This window comes from Perca fluviatilis, chromosome 3 (assembly GCF_010015445.1).
Source record: "Perca fluviatilis chromosome 3, GENO_Pfluv_1.0, whole genome shotgun sequence".
Classification (NCBI taxonomy): Eukaryota; Metazoa; Chordata; class Actinopteri; order Perciformes; family Percidae; genus Perca; species Perca fluviatilis.
Window position 1 is genome coordinate 9275338 of NC_053114.1, and position 23109 is coordinate 9298446.

The 23109-nt window shown below is 39.6% G+C and overlaps 1 protein-coding gene across 1 annotated transcript in view; it reads left to right on the forward strand.

Annotated features, from left to right (window-relative positions):
- LOC120556464 (protein NLRC3-like) overlaps positions 1–21380 on the forward strand; it is a 35507-nt gene extending 14127 nt beyond the window's left edge. The window contains exons 3-9 of the mRNA XM_039796102.1: positions 2021–2167; positions 6099–6196; positions 7221–9012; positions 13971–14147; positions 17710–17883; positions 18855–19028; positions 19542–21380. Of these exons, the coding sequence (XP_039652036.1) occupies positions 2021–2167; positions 6099–6196; positions 7221–9012; positions 13971–14147; positions 17710–17883; positions 18855–19028; positions 19542–19689 (2710 nt within the window). The 3' untranslated portion in view covers positions 19690–21380. The remainder of the gene's footprint in view (positions 1–2020; positions 2168–6098; positions 6197–7220; positions 9013–13970; positions 14148–17709; positions 17884–18854; positions 19029–19541) is intronic.
- The last annotated feature ends 1729 nt before the right edge of the window (positions 21381–23109 follow it).

Consider the following 23109-nt stretch of genomic DNA (forward strand, 5'->3'; position numbering starts at 1 on the left):
ACTGGAAAAATAAGGAAGAACCTTCAATAGAGAATTGGAAGGCCCTAATGAAGTATTATCTGTGTAACATTGCCAAAATTAGGAATATCCTGTCTCAAAACAATGCTGAAAAAATAGTCCATACATTTGTTACGTCCAGGCTGGACTATTGTAATTCCCTACTGTCAGGTTGCTCAAATAAGTCCCTAAAGACTCTCCAGCTCATCCAAAATGCTGCAGCGCGTGTTCTCACAAGAACTGAATCCAGGATTGAATTTAAAATCCTTCTCTTGACCTACAAAGCTCTAAATGGTCTAGCACCATCATATCTAGAAGAGCTCCTAATACCTTATTGTCCCACTAGAGCACTGCGCTCCCAGAATGCAGAGTTACTCGTGGTACCTAAAAGTAGAATGGGAGCCAGAGCCTTCAGTTATCAGGCTCCACTCCTATGGAACCAGCTCCCAATCTGGGTTTGGGGGGCAGAAACTGTAATCGCTTTCAAGAATGAACTTAAAACTCTTCTATTTGATAAAGCTTATAGTTAGGGAGTGAGGAGTTGCAGTGTCCACCTAACTGGCCCACCTGCTATATATAACAAAGTAGAGGGAGGCAGGCCAGCAAAGCCAGATCCGGCAGGGGAGAGTTCAAAGCCCGAAAAAGCTACCTCTCCTTATGACCTGTCTCTCTTAGTTACGCTGTTATAGTTACGCTGTTATAGTTTTAGACTGCCGGGGGACTTCCTTCCGTTGACACACTGAGATGCTCTCTCCTCTCCCTTTCTATTACTATTACTATTTGTGTTTATCCCGTCCCAGAAATGCTTGTTATTAATCCTAGCTTCTGGGGAGTTTACTCCCCGGAGTCCTTATGTTTTTTTCCCCCAGCGTATTTCCTTGGAGAACGTTGGCACCAAGATCTTGGTTCCAGCTGTCGCCATGGGCCTGCTCCACTCCCTGCTTGGCTCAGCGGTGCTCTGTAATGTCATGCTGCTTCCTGCTGAACCCTGCTGCTTCCTTGCTGAACCCTGCTGCTTCCTGCTGACCCCTGCAGCTTCCCGCTACGTCCATCCATGCTCTGCTGGGCCACGCTACATCCTGTAATGCCCTGCAGCGCCCTGATATGACATTAACTACTATGACTACCATTTGAAGTCACTGTTCCATTATTAATGTGACTATTATCGCCACTGTTCATCACATCCCCAACCGGCCCGTCAGACACCGCCTACCAAGATCCTGGGTCTGTCCGAGGTTTCTTCCCAAGAGGGAGTTTTTCCTCGCCACTGTCGAACTGCTTGCTCTTGAGGGACTTATTGTAATTGTTGTGGCTTTGTAAATTATAGAGTGTGGTCTAGACCTACTCTATCTATAAAGTGTCTCGAGATAACCTGTTATGATTTGATACTATAAATAAAATTGAATTGAATTGAATTAATGAAAGATCAATGTCAGAGGACAAAAATAAAAAGAAACAATTTGATAGCCAATGGAGCCAAATTTATGATGCCCTCTAGAACCTGTCTTTAGAAACCACGTTATTATTTTATTTTACGTGTGTGTGTGTGTGTGTGTGTGTGTGTGTGTGTGTGTGTGTGTGTGTGTGTGTGTGTGGGGGTGTGTGTGGGGGTGGGTGATCTGGGTAGGGGTGGGTCGAAGGATTGAGGAAGGATTGAGGGAAGCATAGTATATAAAAAATAGAGATGAAATTTTGACGAAACTGTTTTTGAAGAAATTTTGAAATCTGTCTTTATTGATTTATTTTCTTTTTGTTTATTTTTTTATTTGTTGTTTCGCCTTGTTTGATGTATTCCCTGGAACCGGATTATGGTGACCCACAGAAATTAATAAAAATGAGAAAAAAAAAACAAAAAAAAACTAAGACTAAAACTAGGTGGGCCAAAATTGATTGTGAACCTAAATTGATATGCGGGCCGGATCAGAATTTGCGAGGGGCTGGATTTGGCCTGAAGGCCTTGAGTTTGACACATGTGCTTTAAATGTTGTGAGCTCACAGTGAGTGTCTCTGTTTTACCTGTCAGACTGACTTTAGATCAGAAGATGAGTGATTTGGAGGAAGAGGAGGATGGAGCAGAGTCTGTAGTATCTGACTGTCTGTCAATGAAGAGTGATTTTTCCAAAGACGAACCTCCATTCTTCAGTAATGAACCTGGACCCTCAGATACAAAGTAAGAGACTGTTTTTACTGTAAACTGACCTGATGAAGATGAGGCATTGAGGATGAAGACAAAATGTTCCGCTAAAAGATTTATAGTCATCATGATGCAGAACTATTAGTGCAGATATGGTTTCAAACTAAGATGGATAATTTCTGGGTTTTATAGCCACAAACTACTCATTGTATTTCTGCAGCAAAACATCTGAGAACCTCCCTTTCAGAATTCACTCTTCAAGAAAATGTTCATATTGTTGCCCAAACAAAATCACTGTAAAGATTTGCAACTATTAAAAATCTGAAAGAATATGTTGTATTACTGCTATGCTTATAACTTAAGGCATCTGGGGCACCCTGGTGGCTCACCTGGTTGAGTGTGCGCCCCATGTAGGCTTAGTCCTTCCTGCCCCTCGGGGGTCGTTCCCCCTCTCTCTCCTTTTTCCTTTTTTTCAGCTGTCATCTCAAGTGGGTGCCTAAAATGTCAAAAAAATAATCTTAACCCTCATGCCCTCCTCAAATTTACAAACATTGGACACATTTGTGGCAAAAATGTACACGCACACAAAAACTGCTATTAAATCATCATATATCAATATCTTTTTCTGCTTTTTTTTTCATAAATCTCTTAAACAACTTGTAACTTGCTCAAAACTACCAAACATTCAATCATTTTCAGAATGTTAACCCTTTAAATGCCAGTTTATTTATTTGAAGTATTTCATTATTTATTACAAAAAACACGAAAAATGATTTTTTTTCCCATAATGAATAATAAGGAGATGGGGCTTTGGTGGGGATTAGAGTCTTGGATATGTCAAAGATTAGCAACTAAAATAATTTGATTGCATTAGCATATTTTTTACATAGTGCCAGATACTACTGCTTTTTTTCATAAATAACTTAAACAACAAATTACCTATGTTAAAAATTACTCAAGTAATAAGTAGTTCATTTAAAATGTACTATAAGTAAAAGTTACTTAGTTACATAAAAAAAAAAAATCTCTCGCATGGACTGAAAATAGGACTAGAGGTCATAAATCCAAAACTATTTTGTTTTTAATTAAAGAAAAATCTATACAAATGTATAAACATCTATACAAATGTTGTACATGTAATAACAACATAACACATGTCACACATGACATTTCATGCTACAATCCTCTCCAAAAACACTGAGCTCTCCCTTTACCATTCACACTGCTGATACATTTGATGTGACTGTAAATTTAAAGGCTCGTTTACATTCAGGTGCCATGTCATTTCTCTGACGCTCCATTGTTTTTCTTTTATTTTTTATTTTCTTTCTTCCTTTCGGTCTTCGTTAGTCGAAGTTTTTTTTTTACTCAGTAACGGATAGGATTTGTAATGTAGCGAAATACAATACTTCAAAATACGCCACAAAACTACTCAATACAGTAACGTGAGTAAATGTATTTCGTTACATTCCACCTCTGGGGGATGGAACCTGGTCAGCCCTCAAGAACGCAATGTAAGGGTGCGCCTCATTCAGTTAAAGGTGCAATATGTAATATTGTGTGTAATACTGGCAGCTAGCGGTTAAAATAGTTACTGCAGTACAAATTCAAAATACTGGAGAGTCGTTTCCCCCGCCCCCTCCTGCCCAGACTCGAAGTTCACGGAGGTTGCCAGGCTGAGACCGCAGCATTCACAACAATGTTGCTAGATGCTTTTCTCACATAGCCAGACATTACTCCACAGCACAGCGTAGCTAACGTTAGATTCTGGCTATATTGACAGTCATAAAAGCCCGTGCTCATTCGGGGCTCTGTAACCAACTGACAGACACACTTTTTCGGTTTAAAATTAGCTACAGTATGAACCGCTAAAAACACAACAACCTCACGTCGCTCTCCACGCACGCGTCAGGCACACTTCCTCGGCTTAGAATTACAATACAAAACCGCTAAAAATACCACTACCTTGCCGGGCGACACACTTCATTGGCTTAGAATTACGGCGGCAATCGCTAAACACACTGCAAACTCACAGTCCTCTCTTTCCGATTTACAGCCCCTCCGTGGTTTAAAATAACTCACCCGTTGTCGGCTCCAGCCGCTGAAGAGGCTACATGCTGTAAACAGCCATGGGCGCTTGCCTGGTCCCCCGGTAACGTTAGCAGTAAGCAGGGTTAGCAAGGCAGCGTTAGCCAGGACCAGTCGTGATCACTTTACTGTCTCAATTGTTTTTGCAAGTAACCAACTCCGGTACTCTAGCTATATAATTCAATGTGAGTACACAAATGTTGAAATGACAAAAAATGCCCCTAGTAGCTGTGATAAATTAGCCTGAAGCTAATGCTTACCGGTTCAGGAGGAAATAAGCCAATTCTGCGTCCTTTTGGGCTCTAAGCTGTCTCCATCTTTCAAATACATCTCCAATATTTACCAGGGGGTTGTTACGTCTCTGGTCACGCAACTGTTAGAAAAATGCTGTTTTCTTTTTTTTAGGTCGGGTAGAATCTATCTCTGTTGATCCTGTTCGTTTGTTTGCTGCTTTCATGGCTGTACTACCGTTACAGCTGTAGCGTGCTGGGTTTACGTTTTTACAGGTATATCTGGCAACCCAGCCTGGCTGTCAAACTGGGCCGCTGATAACAACACACAGATCAAAACATAAACATAAATTCCGTCACGGAATGTAAATTTCAAAAAGAAAAATACTGAAATTAGCATTGTTGTCAGAAAAGATAGTATTTCAGTTTAACATGTTTCCTTAATATCTGATGAGGCATTGGTGTCATTTTTGGATTTATTACAGTACAAATATTACATATTGGACCTTTAAAGATTATGCATCGCTTCTATTGGACTTCCCCAGATTGTTTAGACTTGGTTTGAACAGGGTACCCCCAGGATTCTTCAAGTTGAGACTTTTTTAGACTTTTTTAATACCACCTTGGATGAAATTTAATGCCAACTTCACGGCCATATAATAGAAAATCAGTGTGGATTTTAGGCCCAAGAAAATAATTATTTACCATGTAACGTTACCTGAATCTATTTTTATTATAATACTCTAAAATCATATTTAATTAACAATAGCTTTGTGAGGTGGTGTGTTTGCACTCCAATAACATAAGGTAATAAAATGAAAAAATAATGTGTTTATGCTATGAAACAAAAAGTACAAAATAAACAGGATAATAAAAAATAAAACGTGTACATTATGAGGTGTCACAATTAGTTCGACCTTGGCTAGATAAGATAATATATAATGTAATATAATATGCCAATGTAAATGCCAATTGCTTCAGTGATTGTTTCATCCCGTTCTGCTTTTTGCATCTGAAGGTTGCTTGAAAGCAGCGGGGATAAAGACTTGGCTCCGGTTTGTTTTTCCCACATCAGGGTGATGCCGTTAAATGTGCGTTAGCATGTTGGATGTGTTTCCAACATACCCTACAAAGGTGGAGCAAAGACCCGCCTTACTTTGCATCTGATTGGCTAGAACTTGTTTCATTGGTAGGTGGAAGTACGATGATTGGTTAAACCCAGCGCATCAAAACAAATACCATCTGGATTTTTAAATCTTTTATAAAATAGTCATACGCTGGATATCTGGCACTAGGCCGGAGTACTTTAAGCCCTGCATCTCTTAATACATCTTTTGCATAATCAGTTACATTTAATTGGGGAGACTTTTACTGTGAAGGAGCTGCAAAAAGTTTGTATTGATAAACAAACTACAAGCAGATCATTAAATGTTTAATAAGACAGGATAGGAAAAGCAGTACTTAGTGTTTATGAAAGCAGAAGAGTTTAAATATAAAGAACATTTTCTTTACAGACTGAATTTAAACAGAACAGTGACAACGCTTTTACTGTTCTCTCTGAAGAAGCTTTGAGAAAGTTTTGGTCAATTGTGGATATTTTTCAACAACAATCAACAAATAAATTTAATCATAAAGAAATGTCTTCACAGAGAGCGGAAGATGAGTGATGTTTCTGTGGAGGAGCAGCGGTCTAGATCTAGAACAAGAGCTGAACTGCAGACAGCCGGTCAGACCAGCACTGTACAAAGTAAGTCTGTCAATCTGTCTGCTGATGTCTTAATGTCTGAAAACACAACTTGTTGTTTTAATACATTGACATTTGTTGTGTCATACAGACTGTTTGAGATCATTATAAATATCATTACGTTTTAAGTCGTTTTTTCTGCTCCAACATGTACATATCATACATCTGTACATATCTGCGCTGTATCATTTATCCTGTGTTCTTCTTTGAAGAAGAACTACACATATTTATATTTAATACATTTTTGTTTTATGATAGCACACGCTGTCTTTGCATTAACAAATCAGCATGCCGTTTGCTGTTTTTCGTGTGCATTGATGAAGATAAAGAACTACTATACTTAAAGGTGTAAGGTCACTTTTCTATCATGGACACATTCACACTAGTCTCGCATTGCCAGACCTTCCTCCACAGCGCTGCAGAGGAAGGATTCTTTGTAAATCTTTACAATCACTCCCAGAAAGAACACACTCGGCCTGCCTTGTTGCACTTAAAACTTGCCATGTTCAGCCTGTAATATTGCTCAGAGGTTCTGGTTAATGTGGAGTTTAAAGTTAACTCAAAGAAAGCGGAAAAGCGGAAAAGTGGACATCTGGCAGAATTTCCGGCGGCACTAGAACTATGCCGTAATGGATCGTCGATATAGACTACATTCACACTAACAGCAACCTGAGACACTAACATATTCTGCATTATTTTATGGTGGATAAGTTTTGAGTTGCTGAGGCTCTGCCTTCTCTGCTGTCAATCAAACATTTACACCAACACACAGTGAGAGGCTGAGAGGCAAAGGAGCATTTCTGAGGTTTCTCTTTAAATATATATATAACACTATTAACAATAAATGTAAAAATCACACTGACATTATTCTTTACTTCAAGATGAGATAATTACTTATTACTTACTGCATACCCTTTACTTCTTTATATGTTCTTATATTGATCATTTCATATTGGTAATAAAAGTATCATATGACTGTCAACTTTTCTTTTTCTTGTTTTGTCTCTCACCTTTGTCCTTTTTCTAGTGAGATGTGGTCTGCAGAACCAGCATGAACATAAGATCTATCTGAAGAGGACATGTGAGCATGCAACGGAAGGAGCTCATAAAACATGTAGTGAAACTCCCCTCAACAGGATCTACAATGAGCTCTACATCACAGAGGGATGGAGTGAAGAGGTTAATACCCAGCATGAGGTGAGGCAGCTTGAGGCGGCTTCCAAGATCCTCCATGACACTCCAATCAAGTGCAGCGTTATCTTTAAAGCCTTATCTGGCCAACAGAAACACATCATAGTCGTTCTGACGATCGGCGTTGCTGGTGTTGGAAAAACCTTTTCCGTGCAGAAGTTCTCTCTGGACTGGGCCGAGGGTTTGGAAAACCAAGATATCAGTTTGGTGATTCCGCTTTCGTTCAGGGAGCTGAACTTGATCAAAGATGAGCAGTACAGTCTTCTGGAGCTGCTCCATGTTTTCCATCCAGCATTGCAGACGGCCACAGCAGAGCAGCTTGCTGGCTGGAAAGTTTTGTTCATCTTTGACGGCCTGGATGAAAGCAGACTTTCACTGGATTTCAACAACAATGAGGTTGTGTCTGATGTCACGCAGAACTCATCGGTCAACTTGCTGTTGACAAACCTCATCAAGGGGAAGCTGCTTCCCTCGGCTCTCGTCTGGATAACTTCCCGACCTGCAGCAGCCAATCAGATCGTTCCTGCATTTGTTGACAGGGTAACAGAAGTACGAGGCTTCACTGACGCCCAGAAGGGGGAGTACTTCAGGAGAAGAGTCAGTGATGAAGAGTTGTCCAGCAGAATCATCTCCCACATCAAGACATCCAGGACCCTCCACATAATGTGTCAGATCCCAGTCTTCTGCTGGATCACTGCTACAGTTCTTGACCACATGTTGACTACAGACCAGAGAGGAGAGCTGCCCAAGACCCTGACTGACATGTACTCACACTTCTTGCTGGTTCAGACAAAGAGGAAGAAGCACAAGTATTCTGAGGGACATGAGATGAGTCCACAGGAGCTGTCAGAGTCTGACAGGGAAGTTCTTCTAAAGCTGGGGAGGCTGGCATTTGAACAGCTGGAGAAAGGAAACATCATTTTCTACCAGGAAGACCTGGAGCGCTGTGGTCTTGATGTCTCAGAGGCCTCGGTGTACTCAGGAGTTTGTACACAGATCTTCAAAAGAGAGAATGCGATCTTCCAGAAAACAGTCTACTGCTTCGTTCATCTGAGTGTTCAGGAGTTTCTGGCTGCAGTCTACCTGTTCCACGGGTACACCAACAGGAACAAAAAGGTACTCAAGGACTTCCTGGGGAAAGACTGGAAATCAAAGAACAGTGACTTATCTATGGATGTTTTCTTGATGAAAGCCATGGATAAATCCCTGAAAAGTAAAAATGGCCACCTGGACCTCTTTGTCCGTTTCCTTTATGGCCTCTCTCTGGAGTCCAACCAGAGCCTCTTAGGAGGCCTGCTGAGACAGACAGACAACAGTACAGAAATCATCCAGCGAGCCATCACCAACCTGAAGAAAAAGAGAACCAAAACCTCTCCTGACAGAAGCATCAACATCTTCCACTGTCTGATGGAGATGAACGACCACTCAGTCCATCAGGAGATCCAAGAGTTCCTCAAGTCAGAGAATAGATCAGAGAAGAAACTCTCTATGATCCACTGCTCAGCTCTGGCCTACATGATGCAGATGTCAGAGAAGGTTCTGGATGAGTTGGACCTGCTGAAGTACAACACAACAGCTGAGGGACGACTGAGACTGATTCCAGCTGTGAGGAACTGCAGAAAGGCTGTGTAAGTCCTAATTTGATAAACATATTAAATTAATGTTAATCTGAAGCCATACGTATTACAGTGAACACACTTTACATAATATTAAAGTTACACACTATAAAAGTTTTCTAAAACATCCCATCCTCATTAATTAAACGTACAATATGTAACTTTCTGCCGCTAGGGGTCTCTCAACAAAAACAATGGATTGTTTACTTTGGGAAGTTGCGTTGAAGTGTTAAGTTAAGCTAAGTTATACACAACCCAGTCTCACGTCAGTTCGTGATGGCATTACAAAATTAAATCTATTAGAACGTGATACCCTCACGTTATTTTGAAGATTTACATGTTGGGGTCACGTTTTTTATACTAATGTATTTCAATGAGAAGCATCTTACGTAATCACAGCACGAAACTTTCTGCCAGTCGGGCTGCAGCAGAGAAGCTGGATACAGCTTTGATATTATTGGTATTTTTACCCAGCCCAATGTCGCTGTTTTAATCAACATTTATTCACCAGATCTTATCACGGTTTATATGTATTTCTTTTAATGTTATTATTTCGGTCTATTTCGGCCAGGGAAGCTGGATTGCTTTGTTGTTTATTGATATTTTTAAAACTATAACGCTACATCTTTCAACATGTATTTAGCTGTTATCATGGTATGCATTTCTTTATTTTAATAATATTATTTAGGTCTTATTACCGGTGAAATATTACAGTAAATAAGACAGAACAGTAGGCTACGATATGAGCCGAGCTGGGCGCATTCAAAGTCGATGTCCCAAGATGCAATGCGGGTATTCATTCACAGAATCAGACAGCGATCAGCGGAAGGGATCACGTAGAGCGTTGTTATAGCGAATACAACAACGATGGGGTGATCAGGACCTATGATCAGGACCCCGACGCCAATCTTCTTCTAGCGGATTTATTGATAGCTCTCCTCCAGAGGGAACAGCACTACGTCCATGGCAACTCTCTGCTATGCATGGCAACGGTGTGTTATACTTAGCAACGGTCTGTTATCAAGAAAATAACAGACCGCATTGTACATTAGAATATAAGCAAGTCATGTAATAAATATATATAATCAGTAGTTTTGTCACCAGCAACAACACGTTGCTCAGTTTTGTTCCAGTAAGTTATGCATCGTAATAACGTTTAAAAAAATGAGAATTCTCATTGAAATACATTAGTATAAAAAACGTGACCCCAACACGTAAATCTTCAAAATAACGTGAGGGTATCACGTTCTAATAGATTTAATTTCGTAATGCCATCACGAACTGACATGAGACTGGGTTGCAGTGTTAAATTAAACACCATCGCAGGTTATGCATCTGTTCACGGACGAGTGTACCCATTCAAGTTTATTCACATTACGTTTAGTAACGTTTATTCATGTCATTCTAATAAAATAGCTGCATTTTCCCCAACATAATTATGTTTTTCTTGATTCAATGTATGATATTGATGAACATTCGTGCATGTTATGAATGAATGAATGAATGAATGAATAAAGAATGTTGTAACGCTATAGTTAGTTATCCACCAAGCATTAGCATTAATGTTAGCTAATTTTCAACCAGCACATTGTAGTAACCTTAAGCTGGATCAATATTGATATGTATAAAAAAAACAAGATCTCTTCTGTATTACTGTGTTGCAAAGTGGCATGTAATTAATCACAAAATGATGCCTTGTGGCAGAAAAAGCTGTATTACGGTTACGAGTATTTTTTTCTGTGACATTGTAGGATTTACAATTACTCTCGTACGTATCATCTGGGTGTTTTGACGGAAGTTACGAGTAACTAGAGGGTGAAAGGTTATATGACGCCACTGACAGCCGACTAAAGGAAACGTCCCATGTCAGAAATAAAATAACAGATTTCTCTGGGTTTGACATTTGGCGGGAACATTTGGGATACTCAAAAAAATATATAACATAGGTATGGTCATTTTTAGACATTTTAATGCAGAAATGTTACATATTGTACCTTTAAATAAAATGTGCAACTTTACATTGTTTAATTCCCAACAATGAACATATTTTCATATTTTTGCTACATTAGAAAATAGTTTGATTTATAAACAGTAAGGAAGCTCTTTGTCTTTCCCTCTGTCTCTTATAGTATTTGAAACTAGGGCTTTGACAATAACCGCTTCACCAAATAAAAAAATTGGGCTATTCTGCACCTTTTGGAAGCCAGTGTTTAAAGCCATGCTACAGGTTTTTGATGAACATTATGTACTTAACCGATCAAAAGTACTTTTCTCTAAAAGCGATCCCTGAAAAGTATCTGATAGTGAAGGATGGAATAATACAGGAATTGAAAGATGTTGATAATTTCTCAGTGACAATGGATATGTGGTCAAGCGTAAACAGTTAACTGGGAACTAAAATCAAAGTGCCTGGAGACCGCGTTGACGCCAGAAAGCCACACGGGTGACAACTTGGCGGAAGCCCTCAGGTCCTCCTTGCAAGAGGTGTCCCCAGACAAGAGGAAACTGGCCTGTATTACCACAGACAATGGGGCAAATGTTGTGGCTGTGGTTCAAAACCTTGGCTGGCAAAGGCAAAGTGAAGACAGAAAAGGACTGCACGCCCATGGGTTTGTGCAGAACATTGGTGATGACTTTCTCGCAGAGCTGGCAAAAGAAGAGAAAGCTGCAGAAAGAACAAGCTGTGCTCAACATGCCCCAACATTGCTTAGTTCTGGTGAGTTGTGCTAAACTTGGATTCCGATTTCTTTAGACATTGTTTTTCCATTTTTATAGGAGCGGAGTAACTGTAGCTAGGCTTATACGTTGCTGAGTCAATTTACATGGGCCTAAAGCCAGGTATGTGTTGTTATTCTATTACAGTAATATAACAAATGTGTCAGTTTGACATTGAACCACAGCCTCAAAATGTCCGACAATGCTAGGCTGACTCACCAGTATTAATGACTAGGTGAGTATACGGTCACCTGTGTTTAAAATGAATATTTTCATGTTATTATTATTTAGGCTTTTTCAAAGCAAATACAAAACGAAATAGCCTATTGCATCATCCCGTATATAACTGGGCAAAACTCATGGATAGGCTAATCAATGCTCTGAATTTTTGCTGTCCATTTTATATCAAGAGAAGATTAGACTTCATTGATCCCACGCTGGGGAAATTTGCTTGTTACAGCAGCTCCAGATACAACACAACAGATGGCAAAAATACCAATGAAATGGTCTTGAGAAATGGAAAGTAGTATGAGGATACTTATAAAAACTTTTAATACAATCGTGTTTTTACTTTATTCACAGGATTGTGGGGTACTAAGCAGAAAATGGTTGATTGCACTCTCGAGCAAGCCTTTAGGAGGGCGTTGGATGAGCAGCGCGGCCAACATTTGATTTTGACGTGGTAGTCCTAGAATCCGTTAATGCAGCCCTGAAGAAGGATACAGGGACCTCAACCCTGCGCTCCTGGAGGAGATGCTGGCAGTGCCCGAAGGGCGGTGTGATGACAAGGATGGAGATGGTGCCATGTGTACCTCGACTTCTATTGAAGGTTGCCAGAAAATATATAACTATATGCACATATTCAGTGTGGCTGGCAATATTGTCACTCTGTTGAGATCCTCCCTTAAACTGGACAAAGTGGACATGTTGGTTTTCAAGGCAAGAAACATGTACCGTAAACCTGCTGGACATGCCGATTCAAAGGCTAGCCTGATGTTCCCTTTTTATGTGTTGCACTTTGTTGTTGTCATTACCGACCTAAGGGCTAGCTAATCAGCCTCTTTACCTCAGTGTAAATGTTACCTTTTTATGTTGCACTTTAATAAAAGCCAAATAACAAAAAAATACCTTTTTTTGTTGCGCTTTGTAAAAGCTTAGATAGCCTAATAAATAGCCTAATAAATGTATAATTGCTAATTAATCATAATTTGCTGTTTGAAGAAGACTATTATTATTACTTATTCAAAAATCCATACCGACTTAGCCCTACTTTAGTAGTGTTCACTGATAGAAGACAGGAATTTTTTTAATGCTCGTCCCATTTGTTTGCCTTTTCTATATGGTTACCCTAATGTGAGAACTAATATCATTTTGCAAATTCAAACGACACATGTTCTTTTTTTTTATTTTAGAAACACTAAAGGCATAGATTTGGGGCGGCTGTAGCTAAGTGGTAGAGAGGTCGCCTGCCAATCGGAAGGTTGGTGGTTTGATCCCTGGCCCTGCAGTTCCATGCCGAAGTGTCTTTGGGCAAGCCACTGAACCCCGAGTTGCCCCCGATGCTGCGCCATCGGAGTGTAAATGTGTGTGAATGTTTACTTGATGAGCAGGTGGCACCTTGTACGGCAGCCTCGGCCAGTGTATGAATGTGTGTGAATGGTGAATGGTTCCTGTACTATGTTAAAGCGCTTTGAGTAGTCGTTAAGACTAGAAAAGCGCTATATAAAAACAGTCCATTTACATAGATATAGGCAAGATATGCAGAGAAAATAGCATAACATTTGTGCTCTGGTCTGAATTTCCAGCCACAGTCTTTGTGTGTAGCACTTGATTTACTGAGACAGACAGGGAGATAAAAAGGAGATGAGGTGACGTAATAAGACACATCAAATATGACTGAGATAAAAACGTACGAGTGCAGTTACAACCTGCAGTGATTTTACAGTTCAATGAACATGTTAAAGTAAACTTTAACAAAAACAAATCAAAGCACCCTGTAAATCACAATCTGACACACATTTCCATTACAGCCATTTGTCAGACACTTTTGTCCAAAGCAGCAATTTGGGTTCATTATGTTGCTCAAATACACTTGGCATGTGGACAGGAGGAGCTTAGGTTTCAAACAACAAACCTGACCAGCCGAGCTACAGCTGTTCATGTTCATGTGCTTTGTCGTCAAAATGCATAGAGTCTGTTTTTAGGATAAAGTGTGAGATTTTATATCTTAAATGTTATATTATCTGTCATCACAGACTTTCTCATTCTCAACTTTCTGAGACTCACTATGAAGTTGTGGCCTCAGCTCTGAAGTCTAACCCCTCCCATCTGAGAGAGCTGGACCTGAGTAGGAACTACAACCTGCAGGATTCAGATATGAAGCTGCTGTGTGCTGGATTGGAGAGTCCACACTGTGGACTGGAGAATCTGAGGTCAGTTCATGTATGGTGCTCACGTAAGTAAGTGAAGTTTATTTCTAGAGCAAATTTAAACACAGCTTAAGTTGACCAAAGCGCTGTACAAAGAAGCGCTAAGATGCTGTATAAAAGAACATTGAAATGTAAAAACAAAGAAAAAATTCAAAGAAAAAAAGTACTGTACACAATATCTTCAAGAAGTCCAATGCATTTTTAGGAATACTGTCTTTTTATATATAACCTTCAAAACCCTGTATTTTACAGGAACTTAAAAATTCAAAATAACTAAAGTCTCTCTTTGACTAACGGACACTTTAAAACTCACATACAGGACCACAGGGAGAGAAAAGTTAGTTTAGTCAGTCTGATTTGTCAGAAAACTGTCATCCTGTGAGAACATAAGATACATGCAAATCCTAGGCTTAAATATGCCATTCACTTTATTAAAAGAAATTAGCTGACTATGAGGGCCAATTCCATGGCCAAAAAGCATTGAGCAAAATAATGTCGGTGAATTTTAGAAAGAAGTCAAGGTTATCAATAACTTGCCATCTAGTATTGATGGGACTACTGGGTCTGAAAATATTGCTCAACTGTGAAGAAAACATTATAGTGATATATTTAACTGTGTTTAAAGTGATGAGGTAAATGTTGGTGATCTCTCTAACAATGATTACAGACCTATTCTGCCCTGCAAAGGCAAAAGGCAATAACTTCGTTTTTGGTGGAAAATAAGTTAATGAAATTTTTGGGACATTCAAGACATCCTTTATCATTTGGATAAGTATCTTGAGTCAGTTTTGTTGTTTTTTCGAGAAAATAATGGGTTGTCTTAACAGTAACTTCTAAAAGCCCAGGAGAAACCAAAGCAGAACACCATAACACCATTAACTGCTCTTTGACTTTGTTTTGTAGTGCTCAATTTGAGTTACGGTTCAGGATAGCAAAAAGTACAGTAAATGGCTATAAGTAATTGTAAATCATCAGACATACAGGCCATGATCACTTCATTTTATAGACGTCTTACTTTAAAGATTTTGTAAATGGTGATCAGCAACCAAATATTGATCCTTTGGAAGTTACTTCCTTTTGCCTTGGTGTGACCTTTCACTTTTTGCAGACATACAAAGGCAGAGTACAGTAACTTCAAAATAGAGGTCAAACGTCAGATTTGACCTTAAGATTCTTTATGTAGATACATTGCATCTAATTGCCAGATTGCCAGTGTCCTACCTATAATTTATTTGGCTGGACAACTAAAAAACTTTAAAGTCATTTTTCTCAGTTCCACACTCTGGTGAGTTAAGGTCTTTTGCCTTTGTAGGGCAGTATTGCCCTGGCTCGTATATTTTCCAAAGTACTAGAAGGTATCTTGTTGGATAGGCTTCAAGAATATCTCATAACCACTGACAATCAATTTGGTTTTAAACGTAAACAAGGCACAGATTTGTGTATATATGCACTTAAGGAAATGGTTAATAAGTATAGAAGACATAACACTATTGTATGTATGTTTCCTGGAGAAAAAAACCCCAACTTAAGCAAGGGGTTCCCTGATACTGAATGAGGTTCACCCTCACATCAGGGTTACACAGTTTTAATATTCATACAAATTCTGTCCCACTCCTCATCATCCAGTGTAATGTTCATATCCATTTTGAGGGCTTACCAGGTTCCATCCCTCAGGTTCTGAATAAGCATAGAATAATACCCAGAAGCCTCATGACCTTTTCCATATTTCCTTAACACCTTATCTAAACATTCCAGTGCCTTCAGGGCTGAAAAGCTGCATCCAAAAATCCACAATAACAGATGCAAAGTTGCAAATATCATAAAAAATTGAGACCTAGGGATTCCAAATTGCTGTAACAAATCCTCAAAGGATTTCAATATGTCTCCAAGATAAAAATCCCCCAGTGTAACAATTCCATTTCCCTGCCAGTCCTTCCAAAAAAGGGGAGATCTACATAACATGGATTTCGCCAAATACTTGCTAAAACATTTAGATATGGATCCAGTTCAAACAGCTGGGCCACTATGGTCCAAACGACTTTTAAGTGAGAAATTATTTGATGTGATTTTTACAGTTTGAGGTCCCCATTACCTCTTTAATTTCCTCTATAGTCAAATCCGCATCAAGGAGTTCTCTTTGCTCCTCTGTTTGGGAAGCCCTAGTGGCTCTATGAAGGAACACATTTCTTCATTATTAGAGGTAGATAATGACCTATAGAGATATTGTTCTGAATAAATTTAATTCGACCTTCTGAGATAGAATATTATTGTATTGGTATTGTAAATGAGTCAGTTTTTTCAGGCCATTCTGCAACATTCTTTGCTCAATCTTGGTTTCAGCGTGTTTGATTTTATTTTCTTATATTAAGAGTGCTTTAGCACTATTCCTCTTACGAAATGAAGCATTTTGTATAATAAGTTACCTGATCACAGCCTTTAAGGCCTCCTATGCCTCCCCTGAAGACGACACTAAGGACTAATTGATTGCAAATTAATCTTTCAGCTCAGACCTGAGCCATTCTATATTTTCTGGCTCCTGTAAAAGGAAGGAGTTAAGGTAAAAGCACCTTCTGTCACTTTAGGCAACAGGTCTAGGCAAGATTACAATATTTTTTATTACACATCCTATAGCAATATGAGAGGGAGCAGGTCTTTTTTAAGTCTTTTTTGAACATAAAACAGTCTATCCTAGAATATGTCTTGTTCGCTGATGAAACAAATGTATACTCTCTGCCAGATGGGTTCAGATTTCTCCAAATATCCACCAGGCCCAGGGTTTGCCAGGGTTGTAGCATTATGTTATTATTTTTGCCAAGTCAGCTTGCCCTATTTTTTCGCAGCACCAGGTCCCTGTCCAATGCTAAAAAACTCGACAGTATGCATCTGGACCTCTCTCTGGTGGCTCGTAAGTCGGTGTTCGCGTTCGATCCCACATGTTTCCTCTATCTCCAGCAAATCCCGAGTCAGATTCTCCTCCTTCTTTGCCCTCAGGAATACCTACAAAACAAACACTATTGCGTCAGATGTATTTTCCTATCTTAAGTTTTTTCCCTGAGCAGATCCACCTCTCTCTTGCCAGTGTATTAGCTTGTCTCTCTTTCTCGGCTGCTTCCAGGTATTCTACCCGTTTCTCATCTATTTCCATCTCATCTATTCTGGCGATTAAGGTGGAAAGTTTTCTCTCTATCTCTCTATAAAGCGCTGCGTTTCTTTCAAGTTTTCCAAGTCAGCTGAGATCTTTATTTGTGCTGAAATGTTACCAATGTCCGCCATCATGTTTATAACGTTACCTCTGCTTCTTGGCCCTGCACAGCTTCAGGTCCATTTGAGTGTAGACATTTTTTAATGTCCCCACAGGCCGTGGACTTCTTGTCTTTCAACATTGTTGGCTTCTGTGATGTTTCTCCTCCAAGCCAAGCACAAATATCCCTGGTTATGTATCTTTAAAAGGATAAATGCAGCAGTGCAATGCAGAGCTGCCTTCTCAGCTGCCTACTCTCAGTCCCTACAGTGAATGAATTCAAAGAAATATTGTCTTCTAAAGTTACATTTATTCTTTTTTCAGATTGAGTCATTGCAGTTTGTCAGAAATCAGCTGTGCTCCCCTAGCCTCAGCTCTGAAGTCCAACCCCTCCCATCTGAGCGAGCTGAAGCTGAATTACAACAAGCTGCAGGATTCAGGAGTGAAGCTGCTGTGTGGTTTTCTGGAGAGTTCACACTGTAGACTGGCGACTCTCAGGTCACACACCATTGTTCTTCTGTGCTGAGATTATGATGTAAATGTTTTGGTGACACTAAACTGCAGACAGAAGGCTGATATTATACTGATCTACACTATCTTAATATTTCATCTTCAGTGGGTTAGTCCATTGACTGGGGCAGAGCAATGCTTAATTACATATTTAAAACCATAATATAACAAGAAAAACCCTACATTGGATAATTCACTCTGAACCTTTTAAACTCTTGATTTTTCATCTTATATTCCATCATATTTTAAATAATTGGTAATCAAAAGTACAATAAATAAATGAATAATTTCTATTTCAACAATCAGACAATAACAAATATATTCAGTATTTTCTTTTTCCAATGTTATGAAGATTTATGATGCCGATACTGAGAGTTTAAACTGAAGATGCTTTGATTTTATGACTCCATTTTTTTTATAAGTCTTTTGTTTACATTTCCCCAAAATTCATCCTGACTTATTTATCTCTGGAATCTTGAGTAGAATCTTAAATCAGTTTCTGTGAGTTTGTATATGTTTACGATTGCACAACATGAGTTTGTAAAGATGGAGCCACTCTTTATTGAAGTAGCAGCATTTTGTCTTTCATATTTGTAAGAGCTCTTTTTCGATATTTGTATTTTACAGTTTTTAACCTGCATCGTGTTGGGTTCAGGTGTTTGGAGTTTCCTTTTTCTTTTTTTTTTTAAAGATTATTATTGGTGCTTTTTCCGCCTTTAATTTTTTGACAGGACAGCTAGGTAAGAAAGGGGAGAGAGAGGGGGAAGACATTCAGGAAATTGTCACAGGGTGGATTCGAACCCTGGACCTCTGCGTTGAGCCAACCTGGCCATGAGTTTCTATTTTCGAAACTTCTCCATTCTTAACCTTCTTTGGCTTTGAACAGATTGTTAAACATTAAATGATTTCAAGCAGGAACATTTTCTCCTAAAGTTACATCATTTATTATTTTTTTTCAGATTGAGTCAGTGCAGTTTGTCAGAGATCAGCTGTGCTGCCCTGGCATCAGCTCTGAATGCCAACCCCTCCTATCTGAGAGTGCTGGAGCTGAGTTACAACAAGCTGCAGGATTCAGGAGTGAAGCTGCTGTGTGGTTTTCTGGAGAGACAACACTGTAGACTGGAGACTCTGAGGTCAGTTCACTGACTCTACTGTTATAGATCTTATATGTTTAATTTACATGTACAAACATAACTTACATCCATAAAGTGTATACTGAAGATCATCTGAATTAATATTGGTTTTAAATTGATAAAGTGTACTTGCAAGTAGAAATATTTCTTTGGCTTCTGTTAATTTCAGTTTTCACAAATAATGTCTGATCATTGATAATGGTCCTTCAGAACACACCAGTTTAAAGGATCAATATATTATTGATCCACTAACCATAGACCTTACTGAGATTAGCAGCATGTTTTTAATCTGTGTTGACATAAATAGGTGTATGAATGTTGTGGTGACATTTAGATGATGTCTGTAGAAGGCTGACATGATTATCAACGATAACACAATGGCAGTCACTTCACTCATTTTAGGGAAAAGCTCATTGATTAGGACAACGTAATGTAATGATGAGCTACACATTTAAAACCTCAACACATCTAATTGGAATATAAATTGATCTACTTAATTTTTTCATTTTTCAGATTGAGTTACTGCAGTTTGTCAAAGATCAGCTGTGCTCTCCTGGCCTCGGCTCTGAAGGACAACCCCTCCCATCTGAGGGAGCTGGACCTGAGATACAACATCAAGCTGAAGGATTCAGACATGAAGTCAGTAGAGGGTTGGAGTTAGTCCATGCTGGTTTCAGCAGTATTGAACGATACACAGTTAGTATCAAAGCAAAGATCCAGTATTTCCTGTAAACCTCCAACCTTCTCAGTGAAGCTGTGAGAGGACAATGGTGACACAGAGAGAAAACAGTCAGCCAATCAAATAAGCCAGACGCTTGTTGTGATCATGTGTTAGAGTTGATGTGAAGAAGACTGTTGATGTTGTGTTCATGTCCACAGGAAAACAAGCTTGATTACAGCTGACACACACATGTCAAAACATGTACAGCAACAGCAAACTATCCAACCATCAAATCTGATCTCAAAGTATTTGTTCTCTCACTGCAACACTAAACAAATGATCAGGTCATCTTTGTCACAACTATGAGATCAGTCTGATATAGTGGTGTAACGGACCATTGTTGATCTCTTTGTAAAATGCAATCTGATTATTCCCAGGATTTAGAGAGTCCGCCGCTTCGTCATGACCCCGCAGTGCTGTTTCACATTTTCCACACAGTTTAATACATGTTATGATCCGACTGAGCACGTACCTGTTTGCCTCCACCTGTTTGTTATGTTGCTCAATGGAACACCTGTACGCACTGCCAATTTGGGCAGCGACATTTACCCTTATAAGTAAGCCCAACTTCATAGCATTATCCAGATGACTCCCGTTGTGATCTGTTTCAAATCTGTATAATCTGTCCTCGACCAACCCGTCCATCTCCCCCAAATAGGAGAAGGAAAAAGGAAAGGAAACAGAAGAGTGACTTCTTTTGTATGCGAACAGTTAGCCACTTTTTTTTTTTCAAACCACTCCATATTAAACTTGCGGTTACTTTAAAAAAAATAAAATCCTAACATGAATGAAATGCAATTTAGGAAGATGTTATATTCATAGAAGATAATACATTATAAGAGATAATCTTCAAGAAATTACACAATTTGTTTGCTGTTCTTTCTGTTGACAGGGCTTTGCTCCACCTGCCCCTGATGACCAGTCGCCACTGATAAATACAAAAGTACCAAAGCGGCAGCAACTTGTCTGCAGGAGCGAGCATCAAGCCAAGAGGGCTAGCAAAGCAGGGTAGCATATCCTAACTTGTTAGCCTTCGCTAGCTTGGTAACTTCAAGCTACATACCTCTCAAGTCTCACGCATTGGGCGTGAGACACACGCATTTCAACCCGTTCACACGCTCACACGCCACACCTTGTATTTCTCACGCAGATAAATTACCAGGATAACGCCCACCAGGTTGCGCTGCTATTTTTTAAACAGTGGAACAGTTAGAGGAATCAAGTGAGTTCCCCCATAGAGTTCAGAAGGCCCTGCCACGCACCAGCTGAGTGAGTGCGGATTTCAAGTTGCGGATTTCGTCGACAAGTGTACTCGCCCTGTTGTTTATCTGGTTGCTATGACTTCGCGAGTGATGACGTCCTGTCACTGTTCCAGTTGAGGGGAGAGAGAGAGGATGACAGATCGCTTGAGTTCAGTAGAGCACACGGCTCTGTAGAGTCATGGAATTATGACTTTATATACTACATGTACATAGCGGAAACCCTTTTGTGCGTCTGCCCTATTTCTGATACTGTGGCGGCAGAAATCAACATAGAGGAAACACTGGGTGGCTTTTGCGCCTATTATTATTAGGCCCGAGCACGAAAGTGCAAGGCCCCAACGGTGCCTTGCACTGAAAGTGCGAAGAAACCTATTGTTTTTCGTCAGATTATTATTTTTCCGAGTCCTTTGTCGCATTTTTGAGGGCATTAGCATGCACGAAAACTCACAAAAATTTGCACACCTGTCACAACTGGTGAAAATTGCAAAGTTCTGTAGTGCTTGGCCTCGGGTGTTGCCAGGGGGCTCCATAGCGCCCCCTAACGTGCGCCTTAATTCCGAAAAAAGTAAGAAGTTAATATACCAACTTTTGAGGGAACATAGGTCTCATCTTGAACTCCATGGAGCTAATTTTAGAAAAAATTCAAAAATTCAAAAATTTTCAAAATTTTGGTTTTCGTGCAAAAATCTTCATTATACGAACACTTGTTTGAGGACTTTAGGATGCACGAAAACTCTCAAAATTTTGCAGCCATGTGCAGAATATTAAACTCTTTCATCTGAATACACATTTAGGCCTGGGAGTGGTATGGTTGCTCTATAGTGCCCCCTAATTGGTTTTAGCGCTTGGGCACATTTTTGACGGCCTGAATATATACGAAAACTCATAAAAATTGGCGCCCACATAAACACCTGGGGGCTTTGCGAGACTGTAGAGCGATTTGGCCCATACCTGTAAGCGGGCTCCATAGCGCCCCCTAATGCGTAGAAGGCCTTAACTTGGACATAGTTGCTCCGATCTTCACCAGATTTAATACCCACATTGCTCTAATCATTGCAGACATATTTCCCATTTACATTCATTAGCTCCGCCCAACCGGAAGGCGGCCATTTTTAATTATGCATTTTTCAGGTGTTTTACATTCTTCGAACTCTGTCCTAGGCCGTGACTTCAATCTTCTTGAATCTTTGCAGGAAGTATCTGTTGACCCTCATAATGAAAAGTTATCCAGAGAATTTTGATAGTTGAAAAAATGCGGAAGTTATAGCAACTTACTGTCTAAACAGGAAGTTGCGTTATCTTGACAACAATTATTCCGATTGCCCCGAAACTTGACAAGTATGTTCCTCCTGGCCGGTTTAGCAACTGTGCCAAAGTTGGCTGCAATCGGCCATTAGATGTCGCTGTTTTAATTTTTTTTATTTAATCATCAAAATATTGACATATGAGAAGCCTACTTTGTCTAACTACTCCTGGGACGTGAGTCCGATCGGCACGAAAACTTGCATATACACTCAGAGGACCCTCGTGACAAAAAGTTATCAAAAGAATATTGATAGCTAAAACAGTGCGCAAGTTATGGAGGACCAACTTCCTGTAGGTGGGAGTGGAAACAGGAATGGTTATATCTTGCCAACGGCTATTCCAATGGGCACAAAACTTAAGAAAGTTGTTCCTCATGTGCCAATGAGGCTGTTTGCCAAATATGTCGTAAATTGGCCTTTAGATGGCGCTGTTTTAATTTTTTTTAATTAATTAGCTAATTTGCTTTGAGCAAAACCTACTTTTTTTAACTCCCTCTAGAGCGTGAGTCCCATCTGCACAAAAATGTGCACGTAGACTCGGTGGACCCTCATGACAAAAATATATCAAAAGAATTTTGATAGCTAACACAATGCGCAAGTTACAGAGGACCAACTTCCTGTAGGGGGCTGTCGAAACAGGAAGTTGCGTATCTTAACAAGATTTATTCCCGATTGACACCAAATATGACAAAGTTGTTCCGTATAGGGGTTTGAGCATCCACGCCAAATTTATAGTGCATCGGCCATTAGATGGCGCTGTTAGAATTTTTTTTATTAATTATTCACATCACGAT